This window comes from Enoplosus armatus, chromosome 2 (assembly GCF_043641665.1).
Source record: "Enoplosus armatus isolate fEnoArm2 chromosome 2, fEnoArm2.hap1, whole genome shotgun sequence".
NCBI lineage: Eukaryota > Metazoa > Chordata > Actinopteri > Centrarchiformes > Enoplosidae > Enoplosus > Enoplosus armatus.
Genome location: NC_092181.1, coordinates 23467188 through 23482900, shown reverse-complemented (window position 1 = coordinate 23482900; position 15713 = coordinate 23467188). Strand labels below are relative to the sequence as shown.

The 15713-nt window shown below is 38.5% G+C and overlaps 1 protein-coding gene across 1 annotated transcript in view; it reads right to left on the bottom strand.

The window, feature by feature from the left end:
• Positions 1-15713, bottom strand: part of mad1l1 (mitotic arrest deficient 1 like 1) — a 51724-nt gene that overhangs the window by 19143 nt on the left and 16868 nt on the right. Inside the window, exon 16 of the mRNA XM_070924114.1 lies at positions 3881-4112. Within this exon, the coding sequence (XP_070780215.1) occupies positions 3881-4112 (232 nt within the window). The remainder of the gene's footprint in view (positions 1-3880; positions 4113-15713) is intronic.

Below are 15713 nucleotides of genomic sequence, written 5' to 3'. Positions count from 1 at the left end.
ATCAATTTGTGATAATTACTTTAATTTGAAGACTTGATTTGAGAAGGCAGAGAAATTAGTTTGTCTGAGCGAAAATGAGTCGTTATGGAGGGAATCATTTAAAATGTTATCACTGTGGAAAAAGTTAAAAGTGATACACATGCACGTGGGCGTGTGTGATGTGCATGAGTATAATGCAACATTAGAAATGGTGAAAGGAGTGAGGAGAACAGAACAACCACAAAGAGGGAAACGTTTCCATGATGTGACAGATAATATTTACTGAAAACATTCTCAATAGGTTTGTGTACGTACTATTTAATCATCTGACCACAGCGTCAGATAGCTTAGTCTCCGTTAATACTGGCAGAGTCATCAACAGTCAATGTCATTTGATTATTATTTCTATGATTTCAGCCAAGAAAATGGAGGCCCACGCATGATGAAAAGTGGACAGATTGCTGTATCTAAATAGCAGTGAGTATCATGGTGTTGTCGTCTTCACTAAATCCTAAACAATTGTCCTCAATCTTGTTCCTGCTATGTACCCCGAACAAAATGCCTAGTTCAACAAAAAATTATTATCAAAAACACGGGTAATAAAAAAAGGCAAGAGCACCAGAAAGAGATTCAAAAATGGGAGACCAAGGCACATAAAATGCTTATTAACCCCACAGAAAAGCTCAGCTTGCGTTGATACATTTTTTCAAGGTCAAAGGCATTTCAATTGCTCAAATGTGCATCTACTTTGATAAGAATAATACTATACTTAACCAGTGCCATTCACTGTCTTGCAGCCAACACCACCAACCAGTCAAATTCTCTTGTGCTTTCACACATACATATTTCTAATAATCTTGCAAGAGCAGTTAATAGTGACAGTGGTGCATTTTCACAGCCCAGGCTTCTAACCCTGCTGTGGTTGATAATTACTTCTACCCATCATTCTTCTCTTCATACATCTTAGCCTATTACATTTCAATCCGTCATTATTAAACGAGTAAATGGCTAGAAAGTATAAACTGTCTGAGAGTGTGTGAGTGTCTGTCTTTGTGCCTGTCTGTCTGTCTCCTGGGTGACTGGGCTCCTCTTGAGTGTCAGTCAGTGCTGATAAATACTGTTTCAAGACTTCAGCATTGTGACAAAACTGTCACTATATGACAGCTATCAAACTGCACTGAAAATGGCTGTTAATTCTCAAGTGACAGCATGAAGTAGACGCTGCTTAAATTTACTGTAACATGCAGACAAATGGACACATACGCAGGGACATGGACATGTTATTGCCTGAGCAATCGCAAAGACAAATGTGCACACGCAAATGTGCCAGTGGGTAAGTATTTGAACCAAGGTTAGAAGATTTTGTTTTTTGAAGTTTTGAGAAAGTTAGTGACTTCTGACTTTTGCCCTTAATTGGTCTCTATGGGTCTGGGCTCTGTCTCTTAAAGGCTGTCAAGGAAATTCCACTGCTGAGGGAGCACACACACACACACACATCTATATATCTATATATATAACACAATTATCCTTTTTTCATCTTGACTTTGCTTCCTTTGACTTCTGAAGACTACTCAAGTTGAAAGGGAAAGAAGAAAGGGCAACTATTCTACGGTAAACATTCATGAAAAATGCACTATTTGTGAGTATAAACAAAAAATAAAAACAACTAAGTAAAGCATTGGCATACTTGAAAAAAAAAAAATCACTCAGCATGGAGATGATAAAGTAGAGATGGGTTATAGCAGTAAAAGTAGGGGAGGGGATTATGGCCTGGGCAGATTAATCTGTAAGTGGTAAGGTCTGACCAAAGTTGTTACTGAAATAAAATCTGTCTAGAAGCCCTACAGCAGGAAGACTGGTGAACTGTGTGTTCAAACTATAATATGTTCACATTCCACTGCAAAGTAACCCTCAGGACGCTTCAAAGAAGGAGCAAAAAATTATTTCATTCACAAAACGCAGTCATGTGTAAAGCCAGGAATAGTACTTAATAACAACAGCTCAATTCAATGGTTTCATTTAATTAAAAAAAATGCTTAATGAGTATAATAGAAGCCTTTCTAACCTTGTGCAAAAATGAACCAAATTAAAGGACAATTCCTGTCACTAACCCTAGGCTTCATTTTACATGCTTTTTCCATTATAATTGTTTAAAATCTCATTAAATATGTAACTGTAGAGCGTACTTAGCTCTGAGGTCACTGGTAGCATTGCTCACCTATGCATGCACACATGGCTGCCATTAAAAATCTTCTCATGAACCCACAGTTTAGAATGTAAATGGAATTAATTGTGTTTGAGCCTGAGCAATTTACAAAAAGCTAAGAGATACTGCATATGGAGAAAATATGGAAAATAATAAGACAGCAATTGGCATTTTCTATTTGCACAAAATGTTCCAACTGACTATAATCATGATACCATAGTCAACAAAGGCTAATAATAATAACTAAGGCTCAAAAACCCAAAACGTCTTGTGAAACAATTTTGTGGGATTTTTGCCAAACCATTCATTGTAATATTAACTTCTTTTTGCAAGTCCTTAACTTTCAAAATGTCTTTTTTAGATCTCTCATTTCTTATTTCATGGCGAGGTTCAACCGTTGTTAATGGGGTCTATCACTAAAGTCATAGTAGTAGAGTATATGAAGTAATACTTTCTTATATAAATCTCTGCCAATCTCAAAGACATGACAATTATCCAGTTTCTTTGATACATTTCCAGACATCCCATTGCATTGACCCTGGTCTGAAGATAAGAACAGATATCACACATTAGGTCGGCATTATCTGCCAGAGTTTAAATTGAGCACACCGGTGAGAAACTCAATTATCATTTCACATGAAAAAAAAGAAAAAGAAAAAAAAGAACAGGAGAAGAATGGGTCAGGAACAGACAGGCACAACTAAAAACAGGGGGAAGTGACAGAGAAAAGACAAGAGTGAAAGGAAGTGTAAAAAGTAAAAATAAGGGTGGAAGTTGGAAAAAAGAGCAGTGACGAGAGATGAGTTGGAGTGTTAGTGAGCGAGAGACAGAGGAAGAATAAATGAGAGAGAGAGCGTAGAGAAGAACACTATGGTCCTCAGAAGACAAATTAGCCAACAGACTTCCGGCGCTGAACTGCCCTGAACTCCAATTAAATATTTAACCCCGTCATAACTACACTTTCCCCCTCTAACTGTCTGTCATATATTCACACGTAAGAGGACAAAAGCCTCAGTGGCCTCAGATACAAATATCAATGAAGCAGCTCCCTTCTTACTTTGGTTTCGGACGCAGCCAGTAGAGGGCGTAGGTTAACGCTTTCTCCCATTTAATTTTTTAAATTAGCCTAAAAGGGAACAGGACCTGAACATCTGTCAAAAATGTGCTGTGTGGAAAGTGGTAAAATATCAAATTGCTTCCGTAATGTTATTATGTCAGTACCTGCATTTACCTTAAAAACAGAATAAAGAGTCAAATAAGCAGCCGTTCAATGCCGTATAATGGAATGTTCAAATATAACTCAGTTTCATTTACCCGGTCATGTTGAGTGGTTTTATATGGTACAGGGAGAACTTGCAAAACATTTCAAGCATAGCACTATTCAATAACAACTGGCTATAACTAATTACAGCTCAAGTTGAGCCTTTTATACGCATGCACTTACTGTGTCCTACATTAATGTAGTCTGTGTTGGTGAAGATTTATTTGTCCTATAATGTTTGCTCTGGCCCTAATCTCAGCTGCGGCACCTATGTTCAGCTCCATAAAAATTTATGGTGACGGAAATGTGAGGGACAATGAAAGAGTCGATGCAACAACCCAACCCCGTTTCATTTATTACGAGGCTAGTACAATCTAATGAGCCAAATTAGTACAAGTGAGGCTGTAAATGTGAGTCTGTTTTGGGGATCTTACCCAGCACCTCCTTCGATGGCGGCAAACTGAGGCCGAGACTGGAGGAGTGCATACTGGAGTCGTCTTGCGAATGGACCAGAGCGCCTCCATCCTGCAATGACCGCACGAGTTCCCTGAGACATGTCACTTCCTCCCGAAGAGACTCAACTTCCTGCTGGCGCTGTTGCTTGGCAACAGTGGTAGGGTTCATTTTGAGGTGGAGAACTCGGGTTTTGACTGGATCATAGTCTCCCTGAGACAGAAAGAGGCATAAAGACAAAGATTATACGTCCATCAATTGTACTGTTTTTCTTTAGAGTTCTTTTAACTTGAGTGGAATCAAAATACAATCTTCTTAATCAAAAACTCTGGAAGTCTTTCAAGAAATACAGAGATGACGTACTATTAATGGTAATGTGAAATATAACTTAACAATAGTGCATAAATGTAAACAGCAGGGTCCTAAAGCCTGAGTCCTCCACCAAAACTATAATTTCATCATGCGCCACAAATGTATAAAATTAGATGCGGTACTAAAGCAGATCAATGAAACGTTGTTACTAATGACACATTATCACACACAACACATTATTATCCTACTCTTTGAAAGGAAATATTGTACTTTAAACTCTTTTCTCGAGTTGAGTGCTAAAATGTCAATGTTTCTTTAAGGGCAAGACTCTTAAGCCTCCGCTGGTTGCCTGGCAACATCACAGTGATGACAAGGAAGTCACTGTGACCGACCAAGAAATAGTCCAGCACATAACCCCACATATTACCACCACAAAGTATTATCTTTACACTTTGGTGTTTGCACGGATTTAACAAATGAGTAGGCAGATTCTTTTACCTTTGGACAGGGCCAGGCTAGCTGTTTCCCACTGTTTCTAAGTCCTCATTCTAAGTTAAGCTAACCTGCTGCTGACTCTAGCTTCATATTTTAAACAGACATATATGACAGGCAAATTAATCTTCTAATCTAACTCTTGGCAAGAAAAGAAATAAGCATATTTCCCCAAACGTTGAACTTTTAAATAGGCCTAGCATAGCCATGATCCGTGATTATGGTCATTGTCCTGCTAGAAAATGAATTCTCTGTCACACTACAACATTGGAGAAGCTGGAGCCAGAGACCAGTAGACATTTTTGCATGAAAATATGATCTAAACTATTAACTAATTATCAAAAGGGTTGTAGATTGCATCAGCTGTAAATGACTGCACAAGTCTTTGTTCAGCTGTCATTGTACTTTGGCTTGAGATGCATCTTCTGTCACATTACGATGTCAACTATAGTAGTCTTAAGACCATTTAGTCTGTCTGGTCATGGTTTGGATGAAAAAGAAAACAGGCTAAAAAGCATTGGTATCCAAGAGAGTCTCTCTCTCTGTCCTTCCCGATGGACTTTTTTCCCCCTATTGATCAAATAAACAGCTTTTGAAGTTCTCACACATAATAACTCACAGGCCTTTAGAATCTGTGTACTGCATGAAACACCAGGTAACACCAGTGTTTCTGTGAAATGTGTGTGGTAAAAACATGGACACGGCAGTAAAGCTTGAACAGACTTCCTTAGTCAAAAGGCCAGGAAGAGTTTTATGGAAAGCATCAGACAGTGTGTGTTGACTGTGATTCAGAGGAATATATTGGGAGGAGATGAAAGGTGAAGTGCATGCACGAAAGTGCTTTCCAAGAAATCAATCTTTGCTTTCAGTTACAATGACTCAAGAAAACGTGAACATTTTAAATATTATAAACCCTGTTGCAATTTATCATTTAACTGCATTTTTTTTTTTCATTTTGTGCTGCTGAAAAGAGATTGGATGTAATAAATAGCCATGTCTCCATTCGCTTTGCTTAGCACTGGCAGATTTTAGATAGTGAAACACAAACAGATTGTTTTTTGCGATGTAAAAGTTTTATAGCATTATTCTGGCAGATTTTAGATAGTGAAACACAAACAGATTGTTTTTTGCGATGTAAAAGTTTTATAGCATTATTTTTAGTGACTGTATGTTATACTTTAGGTTACTGCAACAACAACTGTGCTGCAATATTTTAGTTTATTGGTATCTAACCTTGGCTGGCGAAGGCAGTTGAAAACGTTTGACCTTTCTTGGTTATGCGACAAACTAGCTTAAACAGATTATATGCATCTTGCACAGTGCACTAAGATTATCTTTTAGAATTAATTTTAGAAGGGAAACACGCAACAACACTCCAGTTATTATTCGTACTGTATTAGAATGCAACTTCACAGTATTTTGGCACATTCATTTTTCAGAAACATATGCACATACATTCCCGAAACTTATGGGGAGTAGATGCATGGCACAAGTCAGGTTTCCATCCAAATGTAGTGCAAAGAGTTGAGCGACATCGAGATAAACAGCTGGTGGCGCTAATTCTCCAGTCGGGTTCCATTAAACCATTGCAGAAGACGAGGGCATAACGAGATGACGTAATTAAGAGAATGCCAGTCAAACCTCATGTGGAAATTTGTACTTGTCGAGTGTATTAATTCGAGGAAAGTTACAGTCTCCTCATCAGTCCACACATATCAGATGTTATTGTCTGCCGCTATTTTTGGTCTCTTCAGCTGAGCAAAAGCTTGACTGACAAATAAGTCACATGCTTTATGTACATCATGATTTATTTGCCAAGTCTGTTTCCATTGCGCTGTCACATTTTGCTTGTATCAATACACTAATCTTTTTTCCAAATTGAAAAGGCGCATATAAACAGGTAGATGGGAACGCACTTACAGATGTAGGAAAACATCCAGACTCTCACAGGATATTGCACAATTTAATGAATCACTTTGTAGGTTATGCTCATATTTATTCAGTGTAATAAATGGTGACGCCAACATTGCATGGATGAAGCAGGTCTGCTACTAAAAGCTTGTGTAGGAGACAAGGAATTTGGAATTCAAACAACTTTATTTCCAACTTTCTGTATCTAAAGATATTTATTTTGTGTAACCTATGACTGCTCTGCTTTACCTAGCCTGCCAAAATCTTCTCTACAGAGGCCACAGGAGCATACAGTGAAGTTATGAGCATCAGACTGCCTACCTGCTTTATTTCCCAGTGTGCTACTCTTTGCCCTCAGCACAGAGCAGCGTGGACCACAGCAGCAGAATACCCGGCACTGATTCACTGCATGCAGCGAATGAAGTACATTTGACATGTTTGTGAACAAAACTGTCAGAGTCGGACCAATAAGACGCAAAAACTCTAAGCAGCTAACTGAAATTATCACACATTATTTGGATAAGTATTTAGTAATGTGCTGTTGTGTAATGTGTTTTAACCTCAGACACATAATGTGAAGTTCAACATATACATATATACACTGCAACAGTAAATATGAAGGCAATAAAATAGTTTTACTGAAAATTCTAAGTCACTGAAACTAAAGCACTGGCAATACAAGAGTTTCAGTAAATGTTTCAATATATATTGATGCAATCATTATATTTTACTACAGTTCAAGAAGATTTAAGAGTAGCAGTGAATCTAACAAACAGACTAACAAAAAATGACATAACATACACACATACAGTGGTAAATACACACACATACAGTGGTAAGTACAGATGGATGTTAGCGACAAGAGAAAACACACAGAAAAAGAAGCTGACACTAAAGCAAAAATGGGAATGTTGTTTCCTGATAACATTTTCCTTCTTTTCTTACTTGGTTTTCCTCTGACTCTATGAGATCAGGGTAAATGAGAAGAGTCTATCTTAGCTTAATGCCAATATAAGGAGACACACACACAAACAGGAACACACACAACATCCACACACACCAATCTGAGCTCTTGATTACTGGCTAAATTAGATTCCATATGCCCCCAAGCGCCAAATAAACTACAGGCGTGGGGGAGAGCAAGAGGCAGACAAGGAGAAACGGGATATGAATATGGGAAATGGAGAAGGACATAGAAAAGAACACAGTGAAAACAAAGAGGGTTGGGACATCATTGCCTTCAGCATAGATAGGAGAAAAGTAGCATGGATGGGGGGGAAAAAGCCTCACATGCTTATAAATAACGCTTTGTATAATTTAAAAGGAACAGAGGGATTGAGCTTTCCAAAATGAGGAACAGAGAATGTGTGTATTTATATCAAAACATTTTCAACTGGACTGCACATACGTCACAGCCAAACAAAGTCCTGGCTTATTTTCTTTCTGCGTCAATCTTTTGAAGTTCTACATCTGTATATGGAGGGTTTATTCAAGGATGCATCTGTATGTGTGTTGTGATAAGCAGCGAGAGAAAATGGAAGGTAGAGCCAGATAGTGTGAGAGAGATATGTAGATTAGAGCTGTAAACCCAGCACAAAAAGAAGAGTTAAGTCCTCAAAACGCAGCCAACAGCTACATGCTGTCAAAAAGCGAAAACTCTTTCAGACATACTTCCTTAAAATTAGGTCAAGCTAAAGAAAATTAGAATGATTTGGCCACGGAATTCATATTATACTTTTTGTATGCCTGGACTGAGCCGAGGGGCAAAGACTTAATTGACTGCTCAACAGCAAAAACAAAGGAAATGTATTTCTCTTTAGCATTAAAAGCACATCCCTTCAGAGTCAGCCGAAAAAATTGAATAATCATTTTTTAATTGGCTGAACTCTCAAACTAAAGTGAGAAAATGGAAAAGGGCCATCTTCTTGTCTTCATCCATTTTACCTTCTGTACAAAAGAGGGTACGACAGAAAGACCAAAAGTAATCAAGTGAATAAGTATGATCCACTGAAATAAAAGATCTAAAAAAATCTAAAACTTTAAACAGGGACAGTCATCTATGAAATGGAGAAAGGTATAATTATCTTTCACTGCACATGCATGTCTGCATTTGAGAAAAGACAGGGAAAGTGGTGCACAACGTGTTTATATATTATAATTTAGTTCACTGCTGCAACAACAGAAATATGCCAAATTGCCTAAGTTTCAAAGTGGATGTTGGCAAACTGCTTAATATTACAGTATTTCAGTTGGCCTATTTTGTGTGTGTGTGTGTGTGTGTGTGTGTGTGTGTGTATACATGCATTTATACAGCCTACTCTTCCACACAGTATTTACAGTGCAGCAAGGTGGAGTGCCATTCTAAGTGCCTGAGGCTACATATCTCTTATTCATAGAACAACAATAACAACACATCTAATACCAGGGAGCAGAGTCTGTTTTAAAAAAGAGCAACAGAGCAGGAGATCAAGAGCTAGAGAGAGAGAGAGAGAGAGAGAGAGAGAGAGAGAGAGAGAGAGAGAGAGAGAGAGAGGAGAGAGAGAGAGAGAGAGAGAGAGAGAGAGAGAGAGAGAGAGAGAGAGAGAGAGAGAGAGAGAGAGAGAGAGAGAGAGAGAGAGAGAGAGAGAGAGAGAGAGGAGAGAGAGGGGACATCGAAGTCCAGGGAACAATGTCTGTTTTTAACACAGCTGAACAAACCGCTCTGAAACATCCACTTATATACTAAAAACAGCATTGACCACAGGGGACATATGAGTCACTGATGGAACAGGTGACACACTAATGGTGAGTGAGTGCAAGAGCAGAGGGGAACTATCAAAAAATAACGAACACACACCCTTAAACCACATGAAGTGATAAAGTGAGGTAAAGTGATGTTGAATGGGGAGACAGAAGAGGCAAACCTCTTCCGCTGAGTCACATTATCAAAATCAGATTGGAGCTCCTGTCTTGATATTTGAGACATTTACAAATTATCTATACCTGTCCCACGGAAATTATACATGCATTAAAAAGCTATATAGATTTAGATATTCAACTCTGATATTTATGGTGCTATCCAAACACAATAGTGGTGAATGGAATTTCATTTGTGGAGCTCAAACCCCTGAAAGATTCCATGTAAAAAAAATCATAACAAATCTAAAAAGTGGCCTGGTTACTCTGGAAAATGCAGATACCTCATTGTCAACAGTTCTCATTGAAACTACTTTCTTTTTGTGTTAAACCAAAGTTGGCAGTAAACTGTTGGCAGCAAGGTCTGTGGATTATCCAGAGTAACCGTCCAGTATCCAGGGAAATGTAGCTATTGAGTTACTTTATTCGTTTTTTGTAAATATCTATTTACAACAATCTAAAGATGTTTCAAAAGAAAATGAAAAAACATCAAAAGAGCGTGAGAACCAAGTATCGTGTACATTTCTTACTCTACTGTCTTAATGTCCACATTGTCCTTAGATATAACCAGATCTAGATATGATAGTGTCCTTTTGCAGTGAAGATGATTCCTGTTACTGCTACGTCTGTTATCAAACCTAGATGTAATATACGGTTGTCCTTTGGGATCTCATGTCATAAATTTAAGAGGATTTAATGTTGTAAGCTGCACAAACAAAACTGAATCATCTGTGGGCTTACCTTTGGCAAAAATGCATCAAGTAGTGTACCACGAGAAGTAAGCTACCGAACTGGTACTTGATAACAATGTGATGTCATTTAGAAAATAATAGCAACAAGGAGAAACCCTACTGTGGCTTTCTGTGATGTGGTCTGGCTATGATGAATGCAGAGCAGTTGCTGAGCAGGTAGGCTACCTCCATCCTTAAGGCAATGAGGGAACCATGGATGAATCTAGGTGGAGGTTACACAGTGGTGTAACTGCATGGGTAAAATTTGAGGATGACGAGCTGGGTCGCCAGGTCCCTGGTGGAAGATGAGGAAGACATAAGCCAATTGGAGCCTGAAAGCTCAGGATGGAGTAGTAGCAGATGTGCAACAGCATCCTCTTTGCACTGAGAAAGTTTTGTTTTGTAATGGGCTTATCCCTGTAAGGCTTAGTCCAGGACACAAATATCTGGTATCCTTTGATAAAAGCCCTAGTTAAAAGGGGCCCTATGGAGGTTCCTTGTAAACAAACAAAACTTATGTTTACATTCAATGTCACTCACCCAAATGCATTGTGTGTATCCTTGAGCTCTAGAAAATGAGTTGAGTGCATTTCCTTCCTCATTAAACATTTTGCTAAGCCGATTTTTAAAGTATCTTAAATCCATGTTTACTCGCTTGCAGTCTTCCTCTTCACTGTCTTTGTTAGATATTGCAGCATATCTTGGTATATATTTTGGCATGTTACTGCCACCTTTTGATCAGTGGAATAGTGACATCATTGATAGGACTGTACATTGTGTCATCCGTGTGCATGCATGTGCTTGAGATAAAAAAAACTAAAACGGACTAACTCGTTTAGATGTAGAACACTCCTCAGGGGAGATACACATGCAAAACACAAACTGGGATTAGAATTTGCTGTTCTGAAAAGCAGTAGGACTACAGCTGAAGGGCTCCAAGATCCACAGGTCAGCATGATTTGGTCAAATTTGCGATGAAGGGCAGAACAAGGCTGCAAGGTCACCTTCAGATTCCCTGGCGTAAACTGCCTACTGGAAAGTAGCACAGGAAGGGCATACATATCACTAACTTGCTTCTCTGAGGTTTGAGCCAACAGTACAGATATCTTTAAAGACAGCACCCTCATGTCTGTCTTCAGTTGGCTTCAGAGAGCCTACAGAGCAATCATTGACTCCCAAGAGGCAGTAAAATGTCTGGAGACAGGTCATAGTCTCAATGCCTTTTATAAGAGAGCAGACAAGTGGATGCTGGCCTGCCGTCAAGACAGCAAGAAGAAATAGCAGCCGAGTACTAATTTGGGTGGACTGCTAAGACGACCTCCTTGCAGGCCAACTGGAGAACAGTACCAGCAGAGTAGCCTTGGTGGAGATGAAGTTGAAGAGTTTTTTTTAGAACATGTAGTATTGGTATCAGAATCTCTGACGGGCTCTGCCACAGGGACCTGAGCCTTTTGGAGTTTATGGATAAGCAAGAGTAAGTTGAAGTTGAGCCTCGAAAGCATGAAGGCAAAGGTCTGCAGAGCCGCAGTGTCTTCCACAGAGACTGAGCTGTATGGTCTCTCTCTTGTACCTTCTTAGTTTAACACCTTTTCAACATGGAGACAAGTATAGTGCTGAAGATTCCCTCGGGAACAACTGGAATGTGCAATATGTCATCCTGTTCCACATCAGACAAGTTGGTCACGTTGAACCATCTCACTTGTATGAACCCAAAGTGTTGCAGTGACCTTTCTTGTGTCTTTAGGCTGGTAATTGGACTCCCAGTTGCTTGTTGTAGTGTGCCAGCCACTGGACGGATGGGTTTTCAGTTTTATCACTGAAATATTACAAGATATAGCTGTAATTTATATGATCAAGAAATTACTGAGTATTTAAAAACCTTTCCAGCTGTTTTTTACCCTTTGGAAGTCTTGAAATATAAGGCAAAAAAGTACTTATATGTTCAATCAAATGTGTTTCACCATAACTGTCATTACTGACATTTCTCTCTCAAATAGCATCTTACACTGAGCAGGCTGAAGGGGAATGAGGCCCTCTTTTCTGACATCTTGAATCATTTCACTGATTTACTGGATAAAAACGGAGCGGCGCTGCCATCATCTCTTCTTCTCAAGAGTCAGAAGGCTGTTATCAATTTTTTTCAGAAACATCAGGATTTTCTTTCTTCCTACCAATGCACATAACTCCTTACATGCCAGTGTGATGGGAAGACACACTGTCTGGCGAGAAAGAAAATCTCAGTCAATGGCAAACAGTAGCAAGACTGGATAACAAGCTTCATAGTGATGAAGGGAAGGTTCTCGTGCCTTTAGACAAATTCTAGGTTGGCATGTGGAAGGCTGATGCTATGTGGGACACCAAACCTGATTGAAGAGACAGTTCCTTCTCGCCCTCAATTGCTGCTGCCGTCCTTCAGCCACTAATATCATCATCATCAATCTGAGCTTAACTGTTGGAAAACACCCATCCAAAGTAAGCAACAGCATCATTTATTTAAGGATTTGGACGCGCTCTACTTCAGCTCTACACTATTCTGGCCTATTTCAAAACAATGAAGTGACTAAGAAGAGGTACTTTATTACAATGTTTCTTGATAATGTGATTGTAATTAGAAGGAATTATATAGGAATATATATTATATATAGGAATTATATTATTAACAGAGAAATTATTCTCATTTAAAAAGATTTCTAGTTACTTCTGTTGGGGAAGTCAGAAGAGGACATTGCTAAACAGCGTTGTCTTTGACATTGTTATTATGTGCGTCTTTAACACTACTGTATTCAACTGTCTCAGTGAAATATAGTATAGACAGGGTTCCCCCAAGGAAATTGGTTATGAAAGTGCTAAGCGTTCTGGTCACGAGGGCTTGTTGTTTGAGTAGGCTCTGATTTTATTTTCCCTGCGACTCTGCAGGGGTGTCAACTGCTGGCAATTACCTGGTGGTCTGCCCATCTGCCCAACATCATGAAGAACAAAATATCTAACAAGAGAGCTAAATATCTACCAACTACTTGCCACATTGCCATAAAACCTCATATTCAGGATGAACTATATTTTTAGCTTCACTACTGGAAAGGCAAAAGCAAAAATGTCAACACTGCAGCCTCAAGGGATTGCTTGCAGGCCTTTAACATTAAGTCATGTTTTCACATATATTGCTGAAATTGTTTTCATGGTTTCAAGAATATATTTTAATGTACGAGATAGACATTAAGGCTGGAAAAAAAAACTTTACCTGGGCTACAAGCATGCAATTGCTTTTTCATCTAGAACTATGTCTCTTTCTATCTGAAAATGTCTAAACATTAACATTGCTGTGGCTGAGTATTATAAAATTGTGCATGGCATTGTAAGCACATTTACAACAGAGAGACTACGTTGATGCAACCTCTTGCAACGGCAACAATTACCTTCGTCTAGACACTGGCATGACAGCAAGAGCAAGTACAGCAGTGTTAAGTCTACCATTATTGCTGCTACAGTCTGCAGTGCAAGAAAAAACAAAAATCAGACAAAAAAACAAAAATCAGACAAAAAAACAAAAACAAAAAACAGAAATTGTTGAATGGATTGATTTTAGACCACATATCTCTTTTTGCTGTTGTTCTTATCAGCTAAATTCAAAATAGCTGTAATTCTGCTGTACTTGTTGAAGCCATGATGGTGATGTAATTCACCACCATGTGCTAATGAACATGATTTCCCCCCAGAAAGAAAACAGGGTCCAAACCACAGAGGGGCTACTTATGATAAGACAGAACAAACAAAAAAGGAGAAAATGAGCTGATTGGTTCTGAAAACCTGCCTGAAAAATAACATCATTGTTCTTAATAATTAGACTGAATTTAATAATGCCAGTTCTTTGAGATGGCCTTGTCTGACAAATATATTTAAAACCACCCTTAAATATTAAATAAAACAATCACCCAGCACACAATAATTTGTCAAGTTTGTGTTTTGCTACTCTCTGTCACCAAATGATAACTGGTAATACCTATAACCAATTCATAAAGCCTCTGCACTTAATATTCCCAACAACCGAGTAGGTGGTGCAAAAAAATCTGGTGCACAGGACGTAATGTGTTTACGTTTCTGTCATCATCAATAATGAATATTTGGAATAAATAGAGAATACAATAGTTCTTAAAATAAAAACATCAAAGCTTTGCAGTTCTGCTCCTTCCCATACATAAGCTTAAAGCTGACAGTTCAGCTTGCTTTTTCTCTAGGAGAGAACGCATTAGTTAGCATGACCAACAACAGCAACCATGCATCAGAAGACAAAGGAATACTTGAAGAACTGACGACTTGTGAAGTGCAGCAGGAAAATATAGGAATAAGACTGTCATCCATTACCACTTGCAGAAATTAGAAGATTTTCAAAGCAAGTTCAATTACATTTGTACTTTTTTATCAATTTTTTTTATATAATTCAGTATGTTTATTAAGACAAGTATTGTATTATAGATGGCAGTTTTGCACAGCAAGGAGACCTGTTAATTGCAGGACCATGTTTTAAGCTTTCACTAACCAGTATGTTACTGATACTAATCCCCATTAGAACATGAGATACTTGAGTTTACTGGAAGCACAATTTGGTTTGAGGATCCTTTGCCCAAATCTTTATCTATCCCTTTTCACAATTTCTCCTTTCTGACTGGAATAAAATAAAATGGCAAAATAATATTTTTTAGAATATGATAAGATTAAGTAACAGGCATCAAAATAATAGTTATAATAATAACAGCTTTGTTATTATACATGACTGGGTATTAGCAGTGTGCTGGTATAGCCGTTTTACTACAAACATACTGATAGCAACAACACTGGTGACAATCGATCCATCCATGCATCCATCCATCCATCACTACCATTATCATTACCATGACTACTGTTGTTTTCGGAGGGCACCATGAACACAGCACAGAGCTTAGTGGTTTTATTTTGATTAGTCACAAGGGAGCGCCTTTCTACTGGTCAAATAGAGGCAAAGCAACCACAGCAGGTGAACTATGATTTGCTAGCGTTGCTTACATGCAGATCACAAATGGTGGCAGTGTCCTACAGAGCTCTCACTTGCTCATGCATGGGTCACAAGTATGGCATTTGTTTTGATTAGTTAAGCATGTCAAAATTAACAGCAGAGGAAATTATCATGTTGCAAATCGCAGCTTGCGTGTTGCAAATTTGGCCTCAAGCTCATGTCTGGATTTAGCTACCATGACAATGCTAACATTAGCTATCAGATGTACTGAAATGCAAACAGTTTGTGGTGCTGATAACCAAGAGAGAGAGAGAGCATGCATTTTACACAACTGGCAAAGAGAAAATCAAATTAGCTCTGTCTGTGATGAAGGTTTCATTTCAGCTTTGTAGCACACTGATCACACCACACAACTATGCGAGACGAGCAAGATACCGGTTCACTGTTCAGTGTCTGTTAGGCAAACACAGTGTAAAGTAATCTGAT